This window comes from Oncorhynchus tshawytscha, linkage group LG22 (assembly GCF_018296145.1).
Source record: "Oncorhynchus tshawytscha isolate Ot180627B linkage group LG22, Otsh_v2.0, whole genome shotgun sequence".
Classification (NCBI taxonomy): Eukaryota; Metazoa; Chordata; class Actinopteri; order Salmoniformes; family Salmonidae; genus Oncorhynchus; species Oncorhynchus tshawytscha.
In genome coordinates this window covers 1,577,262-1,594,675 of record NC_056450.1, presented here as the reverse complement: position 1 = coordinate 1,594,675, position 17,414 = coordinate 1,577,262, and the positions used below count along the sequence as shown (strand labels likewise).

Sequence of the window (17,414 nt, the reverse complement as noted above, 5' to 3'; positions counted from 1 at the left end):
CCTAATCAGCCACAATCCCAATGCCTACAAAAACCCCAATACGACAACACAATAAACCCATGTCACACCCTGGCCTGAACAAATAATTTAAAATAACACAAAATACTAAGACCAAGGCGTGACATCCTGTGCCATCACAAAGTGCCACAGCGGCAGTAGGGAGGGTTATTCTTTAAGAGTCGATGATGTCACCCCCCCCTCCTTAGAAATCCAACCCCACCACATGCAGGGAAGTCTGGCCCTGCAGCAGCTTTTGATCAAACCATCAAAAGATTTGCCAGTCTGTCATGGGTGTCTCTTATCTCTCCTCTTTTCCTCTCCTTCCCTGCTTTAGTACCAGATCTTTATCCCCATGGTGAACAACGTGATGTTGAAGGATCAAACACCAGCGCTATGATGTGCCGATCTGTCGGATTGTCAAGGTCCGTTTTTGGTCTCGCGTTTTTGGACAGCACGTGTTATGAAATGTGTTGAGATTAGCGAGGAGGCAATCTGTGAGAAACACACGAGGCAAGTTTGAACAATTATAATTCCAATCAGACAGTGTAATAGAACAGGATTAATTGAGGCACCTTGCTTAGTGTGTTTCTCTGCAGGAAGGAAATTAAACTTGTGGGCAGAACAGATGTTTAGAAGCCCTGGGCTCACTGAGTGTGTGTGTGTGCGCATCATCATGGTAACCGTGTTTATCTCAGGGGTACACTTTGGCAGAGCAGGAAGAGGACCCTCTAATCTTCCAGCTGCGCAGGAACCTGAGCAACACAGCAGAGGCGGGGCCAATGAAGAAGCTCCACGTCAGCACCACGGCCCTCAGGAGGAATAACATGTCATTTCCATTCCTGAACTGTGTCTTGTATTATGCTTCCATTTCAATGAATTTATTTTTTTTGTCCTCAAACAGGTAGTGGTTTTGGTTTTAGAGGCCGATTATCAAATCACTTCATGATCAGAGTTGATAAGTACTTTTTCAAATAGTCGGTTTGTGGTGGATATATAAAACACATATTTGACAGTCTGCTCAGTTTACATCCAAATTTCCCTCTCCATAAGATACCAATGCACAATGATTTTGAAGTGCCTTTGTCACAGCATGTCTAATCATTTCAAAACAGTGCGAGAGACTGACCTGTCAGATCTACTGATTTCTTCCCTCACCCAACTGACGCCATGTGAAGCGCATTAATGTGATTTTTGTGGCTGAGGCGGCTGAGCGTGGTCCTGCACTCGTGATAGTCACTGGCCCAAATCTACATTCCCCTGGCCAGGTATAGCTATTCCCTCCCTCCACCACCCTTCCGAGCACCAAGCAGTCCCCCATTTTCCAACAGAGGTCCTCATTTCCACTCTTAAACCAAATCATATTTTTTTTGCTGACATATTTTGACTGGTGTTGCATCCACAGGCTGTTTTTATTTTTCTGAAGCCTAGCCAATATGATGTGGCCATTCAGCAGATTTACAATTCAAAGATACTTGCGATTCACTGTAACTTACAATTGACTAAAGGTGCATAAACAACACCATTGCTTGACATTTTTGTATATTATTTATTCATAACTATCTAACCGAAATACACAACGCATCCAATTAGAAAACACATTATTTCTGTAACAGTGATTTGAGCCCCAAAAAATGCTTAATGAATGAAACTATCACTATTACGATGAAACATTCACCCCCAGAATCCTTCATACTGATTGTGATCTGATCTAATGGATGTTTATTCTCCCATCCATCATTAGTGATCTGTTCATTACAGCCTCCCTGTCTTGCTGGTTGGAGCTGAGTGAGGACCAGCAGGATGAGTTGATCCGCAACATCGAGGTGGCCCTCAACTCCCAGGACATCGTCGAGTTCACCCTGCTCAATCGGGCCATGTTCATGGAGCACAGCGATAAGGTGGGTTCACATTCAGAGCAGGGCCCTATAGAATGGGTCTTAAGCTCCAGTCCTGGATAGAGCTACTTGGTGTGCAGGCTTTCGTTCTAGCCCTGCAGTAACACACCTAATTCAAATATTAAACTCATCACTATTCTCAATCTGGGCCCTTATTAACTGAATCAGGTAAGGGAATAAAGGCCTGCACACCCCGTGGCTCGCCCCGTAGTTGGAGAACCCTTCTTTAGAGCAATGCCACATCATTAATCCACCCATCTAAGGAATGTCCTGTGTTTTTTCAGGTTCCTCTTCCTCTGAGAGACAGTGGCATTGTTCTGCTTGGTGAAAGGGCTGCCAAATGCCATACATATGCCAAGGCCCTCCACTGAAAAGAGCTGGTTTTCCAGAAGGGTGCCTCTCATCTCATTCTAGAGTCCCTCATCAGGTAGGAACCTCAAGAAGAGAACACAATGATCAGCAGAATCCATTTTGAGTGAATAGTGGAGTGTTTGGCGGGTCCATGCTGTACATTTCCTGTGCTTCCCAGACTTGGCCATAGCCAACATCAATTGTTGAGACATTCTATCAGTAGCTACCGCTACTGAGGCAGTGCGGCTACTGTATGGCTGGAAGGTTTCAAATTCCCCTTGGGTTATAGAACTCTTGCTTTTGTTGGGTCATACTGCACTTTTACTTTGTGAAGCCTAACCACGAAATTGCTAGAATGGATGATGTGGTGCTTTTAATGGCCATTTTCTTTGGCTTCCCCGTGTCAGTATTGGTGGAATGCGTGTGATGGCACATGGTTGGGGAGAAGAGATGTACATTCCCCTGAAATAAGAATACCTCCGTTTGATATGAAATGTGACTCACCACCTGGATTTGGTCTTATGTAGCAAAATGTAGTTTTTTACTTTGGATAAAAGTAGAGACTCAGAGGTTACAAAATGGTATATCATACACTGCATTTGAGGAACAATGGGAAAGTAATTCTGCTTTGAAAGTTGATCAACTTGTAAATTCACTTTCGAGAATTGTTTTGGTATGTAGTGAAAAACTCTTCTTTGTCTACACCCATTCAGCATCATTCACACCCTCTTAAGCTTTAGCCCCACCCATCTCGTTTCGCTCTCAGAGCGTTCAGAGTGCACACTTGACACACTGGCCAATGGATAACACGAAAACAGCCTAACCAGCTCTGCTGGCAACAATTTCATTACGCTTTTTTGCCAACGTTTACTGACACTGGCCATATTCAACAGGTGTTGTACACTTTAGTTTAAGACATATAGCTAGGTAACATTGAACCTAGCTAGGTAAACAATGTGTAAGATCACATACTTAACTTAACATGACTTTACCTGCCGCCCAGGTAACAATAGCTAGTTAAACAACAATGAACATGGTGCCAAATCATGTCATTACTACCCTGCATGAATCTGCTGGGAGCTAACCAACCAGGTTCAATGTTAGCTAGCTAACATTAGGCTCTAACTAGAATAGCAAACAGCTCTAGGAAACAAATAATAGCCTCAGCTAGGAGCCAGCCAGCCAACGTTAGCTAGCTAGCTAATAGTACACTTTAGCTTGAAATGAAACCACTTTCTGTCAAAATTAGAAATGTGTAATATCTGAAAATGTAGCTAGCTAACGCTAGACTATCTTACCTGTATACATCATCATGCATGATGGACGCATCTCCCTGTCAGGAATGCCATACCATGGTTGCCCATAGTTTGAAGATGTAATCCAGAGACAGGTGTTTTCTCCATCTCTTTAACTATCATACTCTAATTCCATTGATTTCAAAACTCGATCCTCCAGAAAGTGGAGAGCAACACTTATGCAGCTCCACTACACAATACATTTTAAAAAAAGCTGCGTTCGACAGGATTATCAACAGACTGACCAGCTCAAATAGACAGAAGTTCTCTATATGGCAGACCAATCTGAAGTCCTCTCTCGACATGTCCAGCCCACTCATTATCTCAGCCAATCATGGCTAATGGGAAGGTTGCTGTCTTTATGTGGCTTAACCAACAAGGCTTGTAATATAACTATTTTATTCGTATTTACAGATGGCATACAAGTTTGTTATTAAGTCACATAAAAGTTCACATGTTCCAGAAGGCATTTCTGGCCAAAAACACAAATGGCTCCTCTGTGAAGTTGTGACTTGCGACATGCACCTCGTTTCCTGAAAAGGGTAACAAATGTTTGTCTGGTACCGTACACACAATGAATGTGCAATGAATGGAACGCCCGGCCATAGTGAATGCTTTTTTTGCTTCTTGCTTAGGCCTAGTCACTGTAGCATTGGCAGATTTCACCTTTCCCAAATTGGAGTCTGTTTTGAGTTATAACACAGAACAGGTGTCCACCTCAATGCAAATTCATAGCTTACACTTCGATTTTAGTTCTTCCATTACCTATTATTTCGTTTTTTCTTTTGGTGTATTTGAGAACCTAAAAGCCTCACTAAAGACACGGCTGACCACTGACGACTCTAGGACGTTTAACGACCCCTTTATGAGAGTCATTACACCAATCAAATAATGGTTGACACATCCCATATCTCTTTCATATCTCCTGTCATCTTTTCCATCCCTCCTCTCGCCCTTGTCTTTTACGCTAGTGTTGTATTTCCAGCCATTGTTTTCCAGCCATTTAATTGTGCGTTTGCCCCCTTTCATCCACCGAGGGGTCTGGAATAGCGTTCTCTCAGTGGCCTGTTTTCAATTTCTCCCTGCCTTGATGATGATGAATGACGGGAGCCAGCAGCTCAGTGTTTTCAATCTCTCCATCTGGTTCTCACCTCTCCAAGATTTCCCATAAAATGACTCCTGTGCAACACGTAGCCTGTTCTATTCCATCACTTTGGTGTAGAAGTAGTAGATTTCTGGGGCCATTGCATTATACACTTAAGTCAGGAAATATTGAAGATATTTTCCCATTTCTTGTCACCTATTTTTTTTAAATTCAGTAACTCAGTTGCTGGTGGGCCTAGCAATGAACCCTTGATTGTGACATTTGTAAGCCAAAAAGTCATCTCAAAAAGTTGTCTAGTCAGACCATATGGGTCTTCATTTATTTAGCATTAAGGCATTGCAAATATGTGGAAGGTATGTACCGACACGGAAATGATTACCCACGTTGTCCTAGGAATTAAAGGCGACTTTGATGCTCCACAGCCGCCCAGATGCGGGGGTTATACACTATTAAGTATTTTCCAGACGGTACGTCGGATTCAGTCTTTTATGATTATTACATCACACTGTTCGGTGTTACCCAATTCAAATCTTGATGTCAACCTGGCCAGATTGTACCATTTGCTACAGTTCTGTCACATTCTGCAAACTTTTGTCCGGGACGGCAAAATCGTGGCATAAAACTGCTGAAATCGTATGTGGGGGGGTTTAAGACATGAGGGATTTTGAGTCGGCAAAAATGATTTAGGCGCCTCGATCTGGGGTTAATCTACTAGTCTAGACCATTACTTACCATTAGGTAAGCCTAAGGCCCTGCTCAAATACTTAAAAATGAGCTCTTCCTTTCTTCTTACCCTTTTCAAAAGCCCACGTCTTTTTCCTTGTCTCCTTTGCTGTCTGGTAGCTGATTACTCCACTCAATAAATGAATACTTTTCGAGGATTAAAGCAATTTTATTTTGATGGAAGTCAGTTGAGGTCATTGGGTTCTCACATTCCAGATGATTTTATAACATTTACTTGTTGAATTTAAAGGTTTTCTTGGTACTGCAACAAGTTATACGATTACCCACCAACACTGTTTCATCTCCGAATGAAGCATATCAACATAGAACCAATGGTGGACATACCGGTGTGTTGGTTCAACACTAAATGCTTTACAACCGATACTGATGCAGGTTTGATGTATCTATCCCTTAGCACTTGACGGAATGACTGTGCACATGCTGTCCTGTTAAGTCTTTTGTTGATTTGCCATGTAAATAAGCTCTTGCTGCCCTATGCGTTACTTATTGCCAGTAAATGCTAGCGGAGATCAAATGCTTGCCGTCATCCATATGCAATATGCCTACACTCTGAAATGTTGTGTTGACAGTAAAAGCACTTAATGTCACTTATGCTTTCCGGCCTTATACTGTATATTCTTTTGTTTTTTTACACTTTATGAATACATAGGCCTAGTTTCTGCTAAGCTGCATCTGAGAGTCAATTTTTTTTATTTGACTGCATATTGATTTAGTAATTTCCTTAATTTGACTTTTAAGATACTTTGACATTTTAGTCATTTAGCAGACACTCCTATACAGACTTGTAGTAGTGAGTGCATAGATTTCCATACTGGTCCCCCGTGGGAATCAAACCCACAACCCTGGCGTTACAAGCACCGTGCTCTACCAACTGAACCACACGGGACCTAGCAACACAGTCTCACAATCAAGTCGTGCATATCCCTTTGCTGGCGCTGAAAAAAGGCACTAAAACAAATTCTCAGTTATTTTTTATTTTGAACGATGTCTTGATATCCTGTAAATAGCTGAGGCTTTGGCAGAACACTTTGAGAAAGTTAGGCTACCCTGTAAATGAACTCTGAAATGTCCCCGGCAGACCTCGCAGTGAATGGCTGTAAGAAATGAAGCGTGTCAGCCATTAGCACAGGGTCCACATACACATCCGAGAGGTTGCACCAGGCCACAGGGTTCCTAGACTAATGAGGGCTCCGACTGGGACCTCACATTCTCCTTTGGACCCGCAGCTTCCCGTGGAAACCTTTTTGGACAGGTGGAGCCACAAGCTCCGCAGATACAACAGAATGGCTCTGTAATTTGTCATCTATCCTAAATTATTCTCAGTATTGATCACCGTCCCTAAGCTCCCAAGGACTTACTTTTAAGAATGTCGCTCATCTGCCACAAATGGAAGCACCCACTATTTCTTATTTGGAATCTCCTCTCCTGGCCTTGGCACCTGTTTAAAAGGACATACACTGACAGTGCACCCTGCTTAAGGTATGCCATAAGCACATTTTGAGCACACTGCCTCACTTCTAGTTGCAAAGTCATTGTTTTTGAATGTGGTCAAGACCTGTCAGAGTGGCTGTAGAAGCCATTGACATGATGATTGGGAAACGTGTGTGTGTGTGTGTGTGTGTGTGTGTGGTCTTGCTCCCTGAAGATTGGCAATGTGACCTTTGCCCAGTGGCATGAATGTCAGTGTGACCTGTGAGTCAGAGCTCAGTGGTGGCTGAAGGCAAAGGCATGGTTATTGGTTGATCAGAGACACGAGGGTGATCAACTGGCAGCTTCTCAAACCTACTAACCATTGACGTCTTGTGATGAGTACATGGATAATTTGATGATATTGAACTAAGACAGACAGCTAGACAAGTAAAGCACATTGACTACCATCAGCAGCACACCTTTTCTTAAAAATACATGTTTATTTCCTATCCCACAAAACAACATACTATACACATTTTTGTATAGTATGTACTGTACTGTACACATTTTTACAAAGGACACAATTCCAAAATAAGTGTTTGTTTTCTTACAATAAAATGTGTCAGGTACTTCTGATGGAAGTACTTTGGGTGGTTGTTCCCGTTCCAGTAGCTCACAAAGGGACATTGCAACACACTTGCTGGGTCTCTGTGTGTATATATTTTTCCATTGTCATACCTGCCCGCTACGTGTAATCAACCTAACCACAGCTTGAGTTATGACCGATAAATAAAACCTCTTGCTATGAGACAAGATGGAGGGAAGCAACATTCCGCTACCCTTACAGAACAGTGGTAAAGGGGCTTCGCTAAGGCTTTTATGAAAAGAAAACATTTCAATGATATATACAAAATGAACTACAATTTACAATCAAACATGTTTAAACACATTCAACCCATAGAAAAATTCCAGACTATAACAAAGGGGAAAGACAATTTGGTTGCTCAGGTTTGGTTAAATCTGAAGCATTGCTCATCATCCAGAGTTTGAAGTTAGAAGAGTTTATGGTTGAAAATTCTGTGGCCGGATCTTCATCTCCACTCTCTTCAGGGAGTAGTTGGGCCCGTGCCAGCCGTACCAATTGATTCCATCTGTGCTCTTGCTGTGGTCGCCATAACGATAGAACACGCCGTTCAGGTTGGAGTCAGTGCAACAGTTGTACCAGTAACCACCTGTAGGGAAAAAAGGTGAAAATGCAGTCATTGGAAAGAAATTTGAAGGTGTTAATTCTCCGAGTTATTTTGTCCCTCTTGTACCTTTGCGTAGTGAAGCGCAGTCGTCCACACATTTGTCGTTGTCTTTGCCCTTGGTGCTGAAGTTGGTGTTGTTGTGGTAGCGCAGAGAGTCCCCAGCATTTCCACTGTAGTTGGCGATGAACAGTTTGTAGCTGTTCAACTCGTTTTTCACTGTGAAGTAACTGTACTCTGCATAGCGGGTCTGGCCTTCCCAGTCCTGGAGAACAGAACAACAGAAACAGTACATTATTTAGTTGTTTGCTGCACATCTTGTGGTACAACTATGCAACTGAGAATATTGAACTAATGTTAAAACTTTTGGTGGAGCAAGAGGTTTACCACTTGACCATGAGTTTTCTTTTTACTGTGTTTGGGTGGTGTATCTTTAGTCTCCTGGCTCTGGATAAAACCTCCCACCACTATCATCAGTTACCTCAGGAGTGGGGTGTGTCAGAGTCATGCCGTTATCTATTTACTGCTCTCAGTATCTGGGGACTGGTCCTTTGTACCTCCATCTCTATCCTTAGTATGCTGGGCTGCCTTGTCAGACGGAAGATGTTTTCATTGCCCAGCCAGAAGTCCCCGCGGATGGTGCCAAAGCCATTTTTGTACTGCTTCCAGTCGCGGTTGAAGGAGGTCAGGCCCACCTTGCGTCTCTGGATGAGCGTCCAGCCACCACCATTGCTCTCCATGTCACAGAAGACCTGCCAATTATACAGAGACTACAATGTAGCAGAGATCTGTGAATGTAAACCTTTTTTTTGTAGTTCCAGGGTTATCACTTACGTTAATCTCAGGGGTCCCCAGGAAGTCATCTGCAGGCAGTTTATACTCCCCAGAGATCTTGTAGTTCTTGGTGTACAGGGATGCACAGTCGTAGATGGCATCTAGAAAAGAAAAGGTTATGTCATTAGAGATGGCCAAACCAGATGCTGTTTCATGGCGGGTTTTAAAAATGCAAATTGACATACTGTATCATGGGAATAGATGTCTGCCAGAGAAGTCAAAGAATTTTGGATAGAAGGATATTATACACAGCATGGTTACATTTCTTTGCATAGTTCTCTCTATTGTTTCTGTGATGGTATGGTGATGCCATTTGTGGTGCTTTGAGATCACTGGGGAGTAATGGATCCAATGCATCAAAAAGGTATCAAGTGTTTTCATGGCTAGAGGCTGGAGTGGAAATGCCACTCTAGTCTTTGATTTTCTTCCTGCTCTGCTTACCTGCCTGCACAGTGTCTGTAGAATTTGAAGAGTCATTATAAATCGCTTCTCTGTTCACTGTTGCAGCATCATAAATGTACTACTGCTAATAGGGTCTTAAAATATACACTGCGACATGCCTGGTTAAATCTCCCCACTGCCTGGTTAAATCTCCCCACTGCCTGGTTAAATAATGGCTATCACGAGACACCCAGACAAGTTTGCACACTATAGTCTCCATTTGATGGCAGCTGTCTAATGCCGAAGCGTCACGAACCTCGCCGAAGATGGTGCCTCTTCCTGTTCGGGCGGTGCTCGGCGGTCGTCGTCGCCGGCCTATTAGCTGCCATCGATTCCCTTTCTGTTTGTTTTTGGTTATTGGGTAATTTGGGTACACCTGTTTTGTATTAGGGTTTGTTTGTAGGTTATTTAAGGGCACTAGGCCCGCTGGGTATTTGTGCGGGCTTGTTTCTTGTTACTCTGTGTTTGATGGTGTTATTTGTTCGTGTCTTTATTCTCCGGACTATTTTTGTCCTGTTGTTTGGACTGGCAACTTGCATACGCCCTGTGTGTTGGCGTGACCGTTTTGTTGCGCTGGTGAATACATTTGACAAACGACTGAACCCTGCTCTCTGCGCCTGATTCCACCCACCACTCCTAGTTTATCGTAACAGAAGCCCGCACCACCAGAAATGGAGTCAGCAGGAGCAGCGACCACCCCTCTCCCCACTATGGAGGAGCGCGTCCATCACCACACAGCTGTCCTCCATCGGATTGGTACAGCGATGGACCAGATGATGGAGAGGATGAAACGATGATAGAGGAGTGGTCTACCGACGTCTACCCCAGCTCCCACACTGCCGACACCACCTACTCCACCTACGTCGTCCTCTGGGTCCAGCGCACTGCGTCTCTCCCCCCCCCCGAGGGAGTACGATGGAGCGGCGGCTGGGTGCCAGGGATTTTTGCTCCAGCTAGAGCTCTACCTGGCTACCGCGCGTCCGGCTCCCTCGGGTGAGAAGAGTGTGAGCCTCCTCGCCTTCAGTTTAACAGTCAGGGCCCTGGACTGGGCTAACGCTGTCTGGAACAGTCCGGACTCGGCTCGGGACAACTACCTGGGTTTCACCCGCCGTTTCCGAGCTGTGTTCGACCACCCACCAGAGGGTAAAGCGGCGGGTGAGCGACTGTTCCACCTCAGACAGGAGACGAGGAGCGCGCAGGACTTCACATTGGAGCTCAGGACCCTAGCTGCTGGTGCTGGGTGGAATGACAGGGCCCTGATGGACCATTACCGGTGTAGTCTCCGGGAGGACGTCCGCAGGGAGCTAGCTTGCAGGGACACAACTCTCTCCCTGGATGAACTAATAGACATGTCTATTCGATTGGACAACCTGCTAGCTGCCCGCGGGCTTTCAGAAGGGGTCCTGTCAATTCCACCTTCCAGCTCTCCCACTCCCACTCCGATGGAGTTGGGAGGAGCTGCATCTAGGGGGACCAGAGGAGGGGGCTCCTCCTGCTCCTATTGTGGACGGAGAGGACACACTTCGGACCGGTGCTGGAGGAGTCCCTCTCGGAGTCGAGATGGTCGGCGGAACACTCCTCGGCCACCCCAGGTGAGTAAGCACCAAACTCACCCAGAGCTCCCTGTTGGTCACATGTTTTTGTAAAAAAAAAATCCTGCGTTTTTCCCCTCTCTTCAGCATAAGGCGCTAGTCGATTCAGGCGCAGCTGGGAGTTTTATGGATCGCGGACTCGCCCGTAAATTGGGTATTCCGTTAGTGCAGATAGACCCACCTGTCCCCGTGCACTCCTTAGATAGCCGACCGTTAGGGTCAGGGCTGGTCAGGGAGGCCACGATTCCGCTGGACATGGTAACGCAGGGGAATCATAGGGAGAGGATCAGTTTCTACCTTATTGATTCACCTGGGTTTCCAGTGGTGTTGGGGGTTCCCTGGCTGGCTGTTCACAATCCCCTTATTTCCTGGAAACAGGGGGCTCTTAAGGGGTGGTCAGACGAGTGTTCAGAGAGGTGTATAGGAGTTTCCATTGGTGTCCAGACCAGGTTTCCACCGTGCGCATTCCCCCAGAATATGCCGATTTGGCTATCGCTTTTAGTAAGAAGAAAGCGACCAAATTACCACCCCATCGACGGTGGGATTGCGTGATAAACCTCCAGGAGAACGCTGCACTTCCCCGGAGTCACGTGTACCCACTGTCACAGGAGGAGACGCTGGCTATGGAGACATGTGTCACGGAAGCTCTGAGACAGGGGTACATTCGGCCCTCCATGTCACCCGTCTCCTCGAGTTTCTTTTTTGTGAGGAAAAAGGAGGGAGGTCTGCGTCAGTGCATTGATTATCTAGGTCTCAATTCGATCTCAGTGGATTTTAGTTATCCGCTACCTCTCATCGCTACGGCGGTGGAATCATTCCACGGAGCGCGTTTCTTCACAAAACTGGACCTCAGGAGCGCGTATAATCTGGTGCGTATTCGGGGAGGAGACGAGTGGAAAACAGCGTTTAGTACCACATCAGGCCACTATGAGTACCTCGTCATGCCGTATGGGTTGAAGAATGCTCCAGCCGTCTTCCAATCCTTTGTAGATGAGATTCTCAGGGACTTGCACGGGCAGGGTGTGGTAGTCTATATTGATGACATCTTGATTTATTCTACCACACGCGCCGCGCATGTTTCCCTGGTGCGCAAGGTTCTTGGGCGACTGCTGGAGCATGACCTATATGTCAAGGCTGAGAAATGTGTGTTCTCCAAACCAGCCGTTTCCTTCCTGGGTTATCGCATTTCCAGCTTGGGGATGATGATGGAGTGTGACCGCGTTAACGCCGTGCGTAATTGGCCGACTCCGACCACAGTAAAGGAGGTGCAGCGGTTTTTAGGGTTTGCCAATTACTACCGGAGGTTTATCCGGGGTTTTGGCCAAGTAGCAGCGCCCATTACCTCACTGCTGAAGGGGTCAGCCGGTGCGTCTGCGGTGGTCAGCAGAGGCTGATGGAGCCTTCAACCAGCATACCGAACAATCCTGTTCGGTATGCGCCCAGAGTAAGGCTCCTAGGCACCTTCCTAGAGGGAAGAGCCCCTCCCGGTTCCACAACGGCCATGGTCCCATCTCTCGGTGGATTTCCTTACTGATCTTCCCCCATCTCAGGGGAACACTACCGTTCTGGTTGTTGTGGATCGGTTCTCTAAGTCCTGAAATCTCCTCCCATTGCCTGGTCTCCCTACGGCCCTACAGACTGCAGAGGCTCTATTTACCCACGTCTTCCGGCACTATGGGGTTCCAGAGGATATCGTCTCCGATCGGGGTCCCCAGTTCACGTCCCGGGTTTGGAAGGCGTTTATGGAGCGTCTGGGGATCTCGGTCAGCCTTACCTCTGGTTATCACCCCGAAAGTAATGGGCAGGTGGAGAGAGTAAACCAGGAAGTGGGTAGGTTTCTGAGGTCGTATTGCCAGGACCGGCCAGGAGAATGGGCGAGGTACGTCCCGTGGGCAGAGTTGGCCCAGAACTCTCTTCGGCATTCGTCCACGAATATGTCGCCATTCGAATGCGTACTGGGCTACCAGCCGGTCCTGGCTCTGTGGCATCAGAGTCAGACTGAGGCTCCTGCGGTGGAGGAGTGGGTACAGCGCTCTAGAGAGACCTGGCGGGCAGTCCAGGATTCTCTCAGGCAGGCCAGTGAACGGCAGAAGAGAGACGTTGACCGCAGTGAGGCCCCGGTGTTCGCACCAGGGGACAGGGTCTGGCTCTTGCCTCGAAATCTGCACCTCCGCCTGCCCTGCCGGAAGCTGGGGTCGCAGTGTGTGGGGCCATTTAAAGTCCTGAGGAGGATAAACGAGGTGTGTTATAGATTGCAACTTCCCTCTTATTATCGCATTAACCCCTCGTTTCATGTGTCTCTCCTCAGGCCGGTGGTAGCTGGTCCCCTACAAGACAGTGAGGTACTGGAGGTCCCTCCACCCCCTCTGGACATCGAGGGGTCCCCGGCGTACACAGTACGAGCTATTTTGGACTCGAGACGCCGGGTGAGGGGGCTGCAGTACCTCGTGGACTGGGAGGGGTACGGTCCGGAGGAGAGGTGCTGGATACCCGGGGAGGGACATTTTAGATCCTTCCCTCTTGAGAGATTTCCACCGCCTCCACCCGGATCGCCCCGCGCCTCGTCATCGGGTCGTCCTCGAGGCCGGGGTCGGCGCGCTGCGGGTGCCGCGCGTCAGGGGGGGGGATACTGTCACGAACCTCGCCAAAGATGGTGCCTCTTCCTGTTCGGGCGGTGCTCGGCAGTCGTCGTCGCCGGCCTATTAGCTGCCATCGATTCCCTTTCCGTTTGTTTTTGGTTATTGGGTAATTGGGTACACCTGTTTTGTATTAGGGTTTGTTTGTAGGTTATTTAAGGGCACTAGGCCCGCTGGGTATTTGTGCGGGCTTGTTTCTTGTTACTCTGTGTTTGATGGTGTTATTTGTTCGTGTCTTTATTCTCCGGACTATTTTTGTCCTGTTGTTTGGACTGGCAACTTGCATACGCCCTGTGTGTTGGCGTGACCGTTTTGTTGCGCTGGTGAATAAATTTGACAAACGACTGAACCCTGCTCTCTGCGCCTGATTCCACCCACCACTCCTAGTTTACCGTAACACGAAGATTCAGAACGCCCACTGATAATTATTACAGGTCGAACGATTATGATTTTTCAACACCGATACCGATTTATTGGAGGACCAAAAAAATATATATGTATTTGTAATAATGACAATTACAACAATACTGAATTAACACTTATTTTAACTTAATATAATACACCAATAAAATCAATTTAGCCTCAAGTAGAAATTGAAACATGTTCAATTTGGTTTAAATAATGCAAAAATGATGTGTTGGAGAAGAAAGTAAACGTGCAATATGTGTCATGTAAGAAAGCTAACGTTTCAGTTCCTTGCTCTGAACATGAGAACATATGAAAGCTGGTGGTTCCTTTTAACATGAGTCTTCAATATTCCCAGGTAAGAAGTTTTAGGTTGTAGTTATTATAGGAATTATAGGACTAATTATCTCTATACCATTTGTATTTCATATACCTTTGACTATTGGATGTTCTTATAGGCACTTTAGTTTTGCCAGTGTAACAGTATAGCTTCCGTCCCTCTCTCCTCGCCCCTACCTGGGCTCGAACCAGGAACACATCGACAACAGCCACCCCCGAAGCAACGTTACCCTTGCGGAGCAAGGGGAATAACATACTCCAAGTCTCAGAGCGAGTGACGTTTGAAACGCTATTAGCGCGCACCCCGCTAACTAGCTAACCATTTCACATTGGTTACACCAGCCTCATCTCGGGAGTTGATAGGCTTGAAGTCATAAACAGCGCAATGCTTGAATCACAGCAAAGAGCTGCTGGCAAAACACACGAAAGTGCGTGGATACCGGCCAAATCGGTTTCCAAAAATACGGATTTCCGATTGTTATGAAAACTTAAAATCGGCCCTGATTAATCGGATGACCTGTAATAATTATAGTACATTTTTTAAACAAAGAACAATGGCCTCCATAAAAATATAATTGAACCTTTTTGGTTGTTTGTTTAATAATAGTTGTCTGAAACTGTAGGCTAATATTTCTGTGAGGGGTTTTTTAAAGTAGATTTTCTGTTTTCTGACTGCAGACTGAGTGATGTGATCATAAAGAGGATAATTTTTTTTACCAACCACATTTCTTGTGTGTCTGACATTAAATCAAATCAAATTTTATTGGTCACATACACATGGTTAGCAGACCATGCAGTCATATCTAACAAGTAATCTAACCTAACAATTTCACAACTACCTTATACACACAAGTATAAAGGAATGAATAAGAATATGTACATAAAAATATATGAATGAGAAATGGCCGAACGGCATAGGCAAGATGCAGTAGATGGTATAGAGTACAGTATATACATATGAGATGAGTAATGTAGGGTATGTAAACATTATATAAAGTGACAGGTGTGTGCTATGAGTATTTATGGCAGTGTTTTATGTATGGCAGTTAGTGATAAGATTTTTTTACACCTGTGGAGAGTGTCTGGAAGCAGATGCTGAACAATCGGCAGAAAGGGAGAGAGAAGTATTGTCTCGGTCTAAACTGAACTGGGTTTGTCATGTGGAGCTGGCCAGATTTCTGCTCTGGCCATTTGTCACAATCACTACTGTACTGTACTACTGCATTCTACTACTCATAGGCTGTTATTTTCACACAAAAAACACGTGTTTTACCCCTTCTAGGCTAATTAGTCAATAAAAAAAGGTTAGATGTTGAAACTTTCACAATGCAAATAAATGAAATGAATGGAAACAACACTAAATGTTTTATTCCCACTAAAGTAGTGTTTTGTTCCTCTGTTACTTTGTTGCTGAGGAGCAATGAACAAATCAAAGGGGTTTAAACTTCTTAGGGATAGGCCCCTTTTTTCCTCAATTTCTGTCTGAATTATGTGTCCAAATCTAACTGCTTGTAGCTCAGGCCCTGAAGCCAGGATATGCATATAATTGGCACCATTGGAGAGAAAACACTTTGAAGTTTGTAGAAATGTTAAAATATCCACAACTTAGGTTCTTACCTGTTGTGGTCTGAGTGACGGACTGGGCGGCTTGCAGCTGCATGATCTCCACCCGGTTATTGATCTCAGAGTACTTGCTCTCGGCCTCAGTGACGCGGGACTCCTGCTGTCGGTTCTGCTTGTCCAGCTCGATCATCTGCCTTACTACGTTCATCAAGTCTGTCTCCTGCTTGCGGCCCAGCTCCTCCAGTAGGCTGGTCAGGTTGGCCACCTGCACCTTCAGGGAGCGCACTTCATCACAGCACTGCGCCTTTGGAGGCTTGGGTGGCGCCAGCCTCTTCCTTGGGTTTTGCGCCCACGCTTCTGTCAGCACCAGCAGCAGGAGGGTAACGCTCAGAGCCACCGTCCGCAAAGACATCTTTACAATTTTCTCAATTTTAAAATGAGTTTTCTTGTCTTGCTCTGGTTGAATATAAGCTGTCCTGGTCCAGTCTGATTCTTTAGCGGTGTCAGAGGTCTTGAAGAAACTGAGAGAACAGGATTGGATTAGTTGAGTTAGGAATCTGACTGGTTGAAGTGAAGCTTCCTTTAGCCAATTGCTTTCTCAGGCTCTTTGCTCCCTCAGTAAAGCTGTGGCTGGGGGATCTTAAATATCTATACATGTGTGCCCTCCCCTTTTTTGGTTGTGCTCACAGTTACTGACCCGCCTTCAACCTCCAATGCTCTGTGTGGAGGGGCCTTTCCCACCACTGCCCCCCCCCCACACACACACACACCTCACTCAATCACTCACTCACTCACACACACACACACACACACACACACACACACACACACACACACACACACACACACACACACACACACACACACACACACACACACACACACACACACCTCACTCAATCACTCACACACACACACACACACACACACACACACACACACACACACACACACACACACACACACACACACACACACACACACACACACACACACACCTCACTCAATCACTCACTCACTCACACACACACACACACACACACACACACACACACACACACACACACACACACACCTCACTCAATCACTCACACACACACACACACACACACACACACACACACACACACACACACACACACACACACACACACACACACACACACACACACACACACACACACACACACCTCACTCAATCACTCACTCACACACACACACACACACACACACACACACACACACACACACACACACACACACACACACACACACACACCTCACTCAATCACTCACTCACACACACACACACACACACACACACACACACACACACACACACACACACACACACACACACACACACACACACACACACACACACCTCACTCAATCACTCACTCACTCACTCACACACACACACACACACACACACACACACACACACACACACACACACACACACTTTTGCTCACTCTTGTTGGTTCTGCCCTGTGCCTTGTTTCTTTGTCATGTGTTGCAAGTTTCAGAGGGACACAGTTTTTTCGCTCTGTCTGG

At 46.0% G+C, this 17,414-nt stretch overlaps 1 protein-coding gene across 1 annotated transcript; it reads right to left on the bottom strand.

Annotated features, from left to right (window-relative positions):
• Positions 1-7,286: 7,286 nt before the first annotated feature.
• On the bottom strand, positions 7,287-16,476 carry LOC112221379 (angiopoietin-related protein 7). Its single transcript, XM_024383531.2, has 5 exons — positions 15,912-16,476; positions 8,882-8,982; positions 8,605-8,799; positions 8,117-8,312; positions 7,287-8,032 (listed from the first exon to the last, which is right to left on the bottom strand). Exons 1-5 carry the CDS (start codon positions 16,267-16,269, stop codon positions 7,863-7,865), a joined length of 1,020 nt encoding a protein of 339 aa, XP_024239299.1. The 5' UTR covers positions 16,270-16,476; the 3' UTR covers positions 7,287-7,862.
• Between the last annotated feature and the right edge of the window lie 938 nt (positions 16,477-17,414).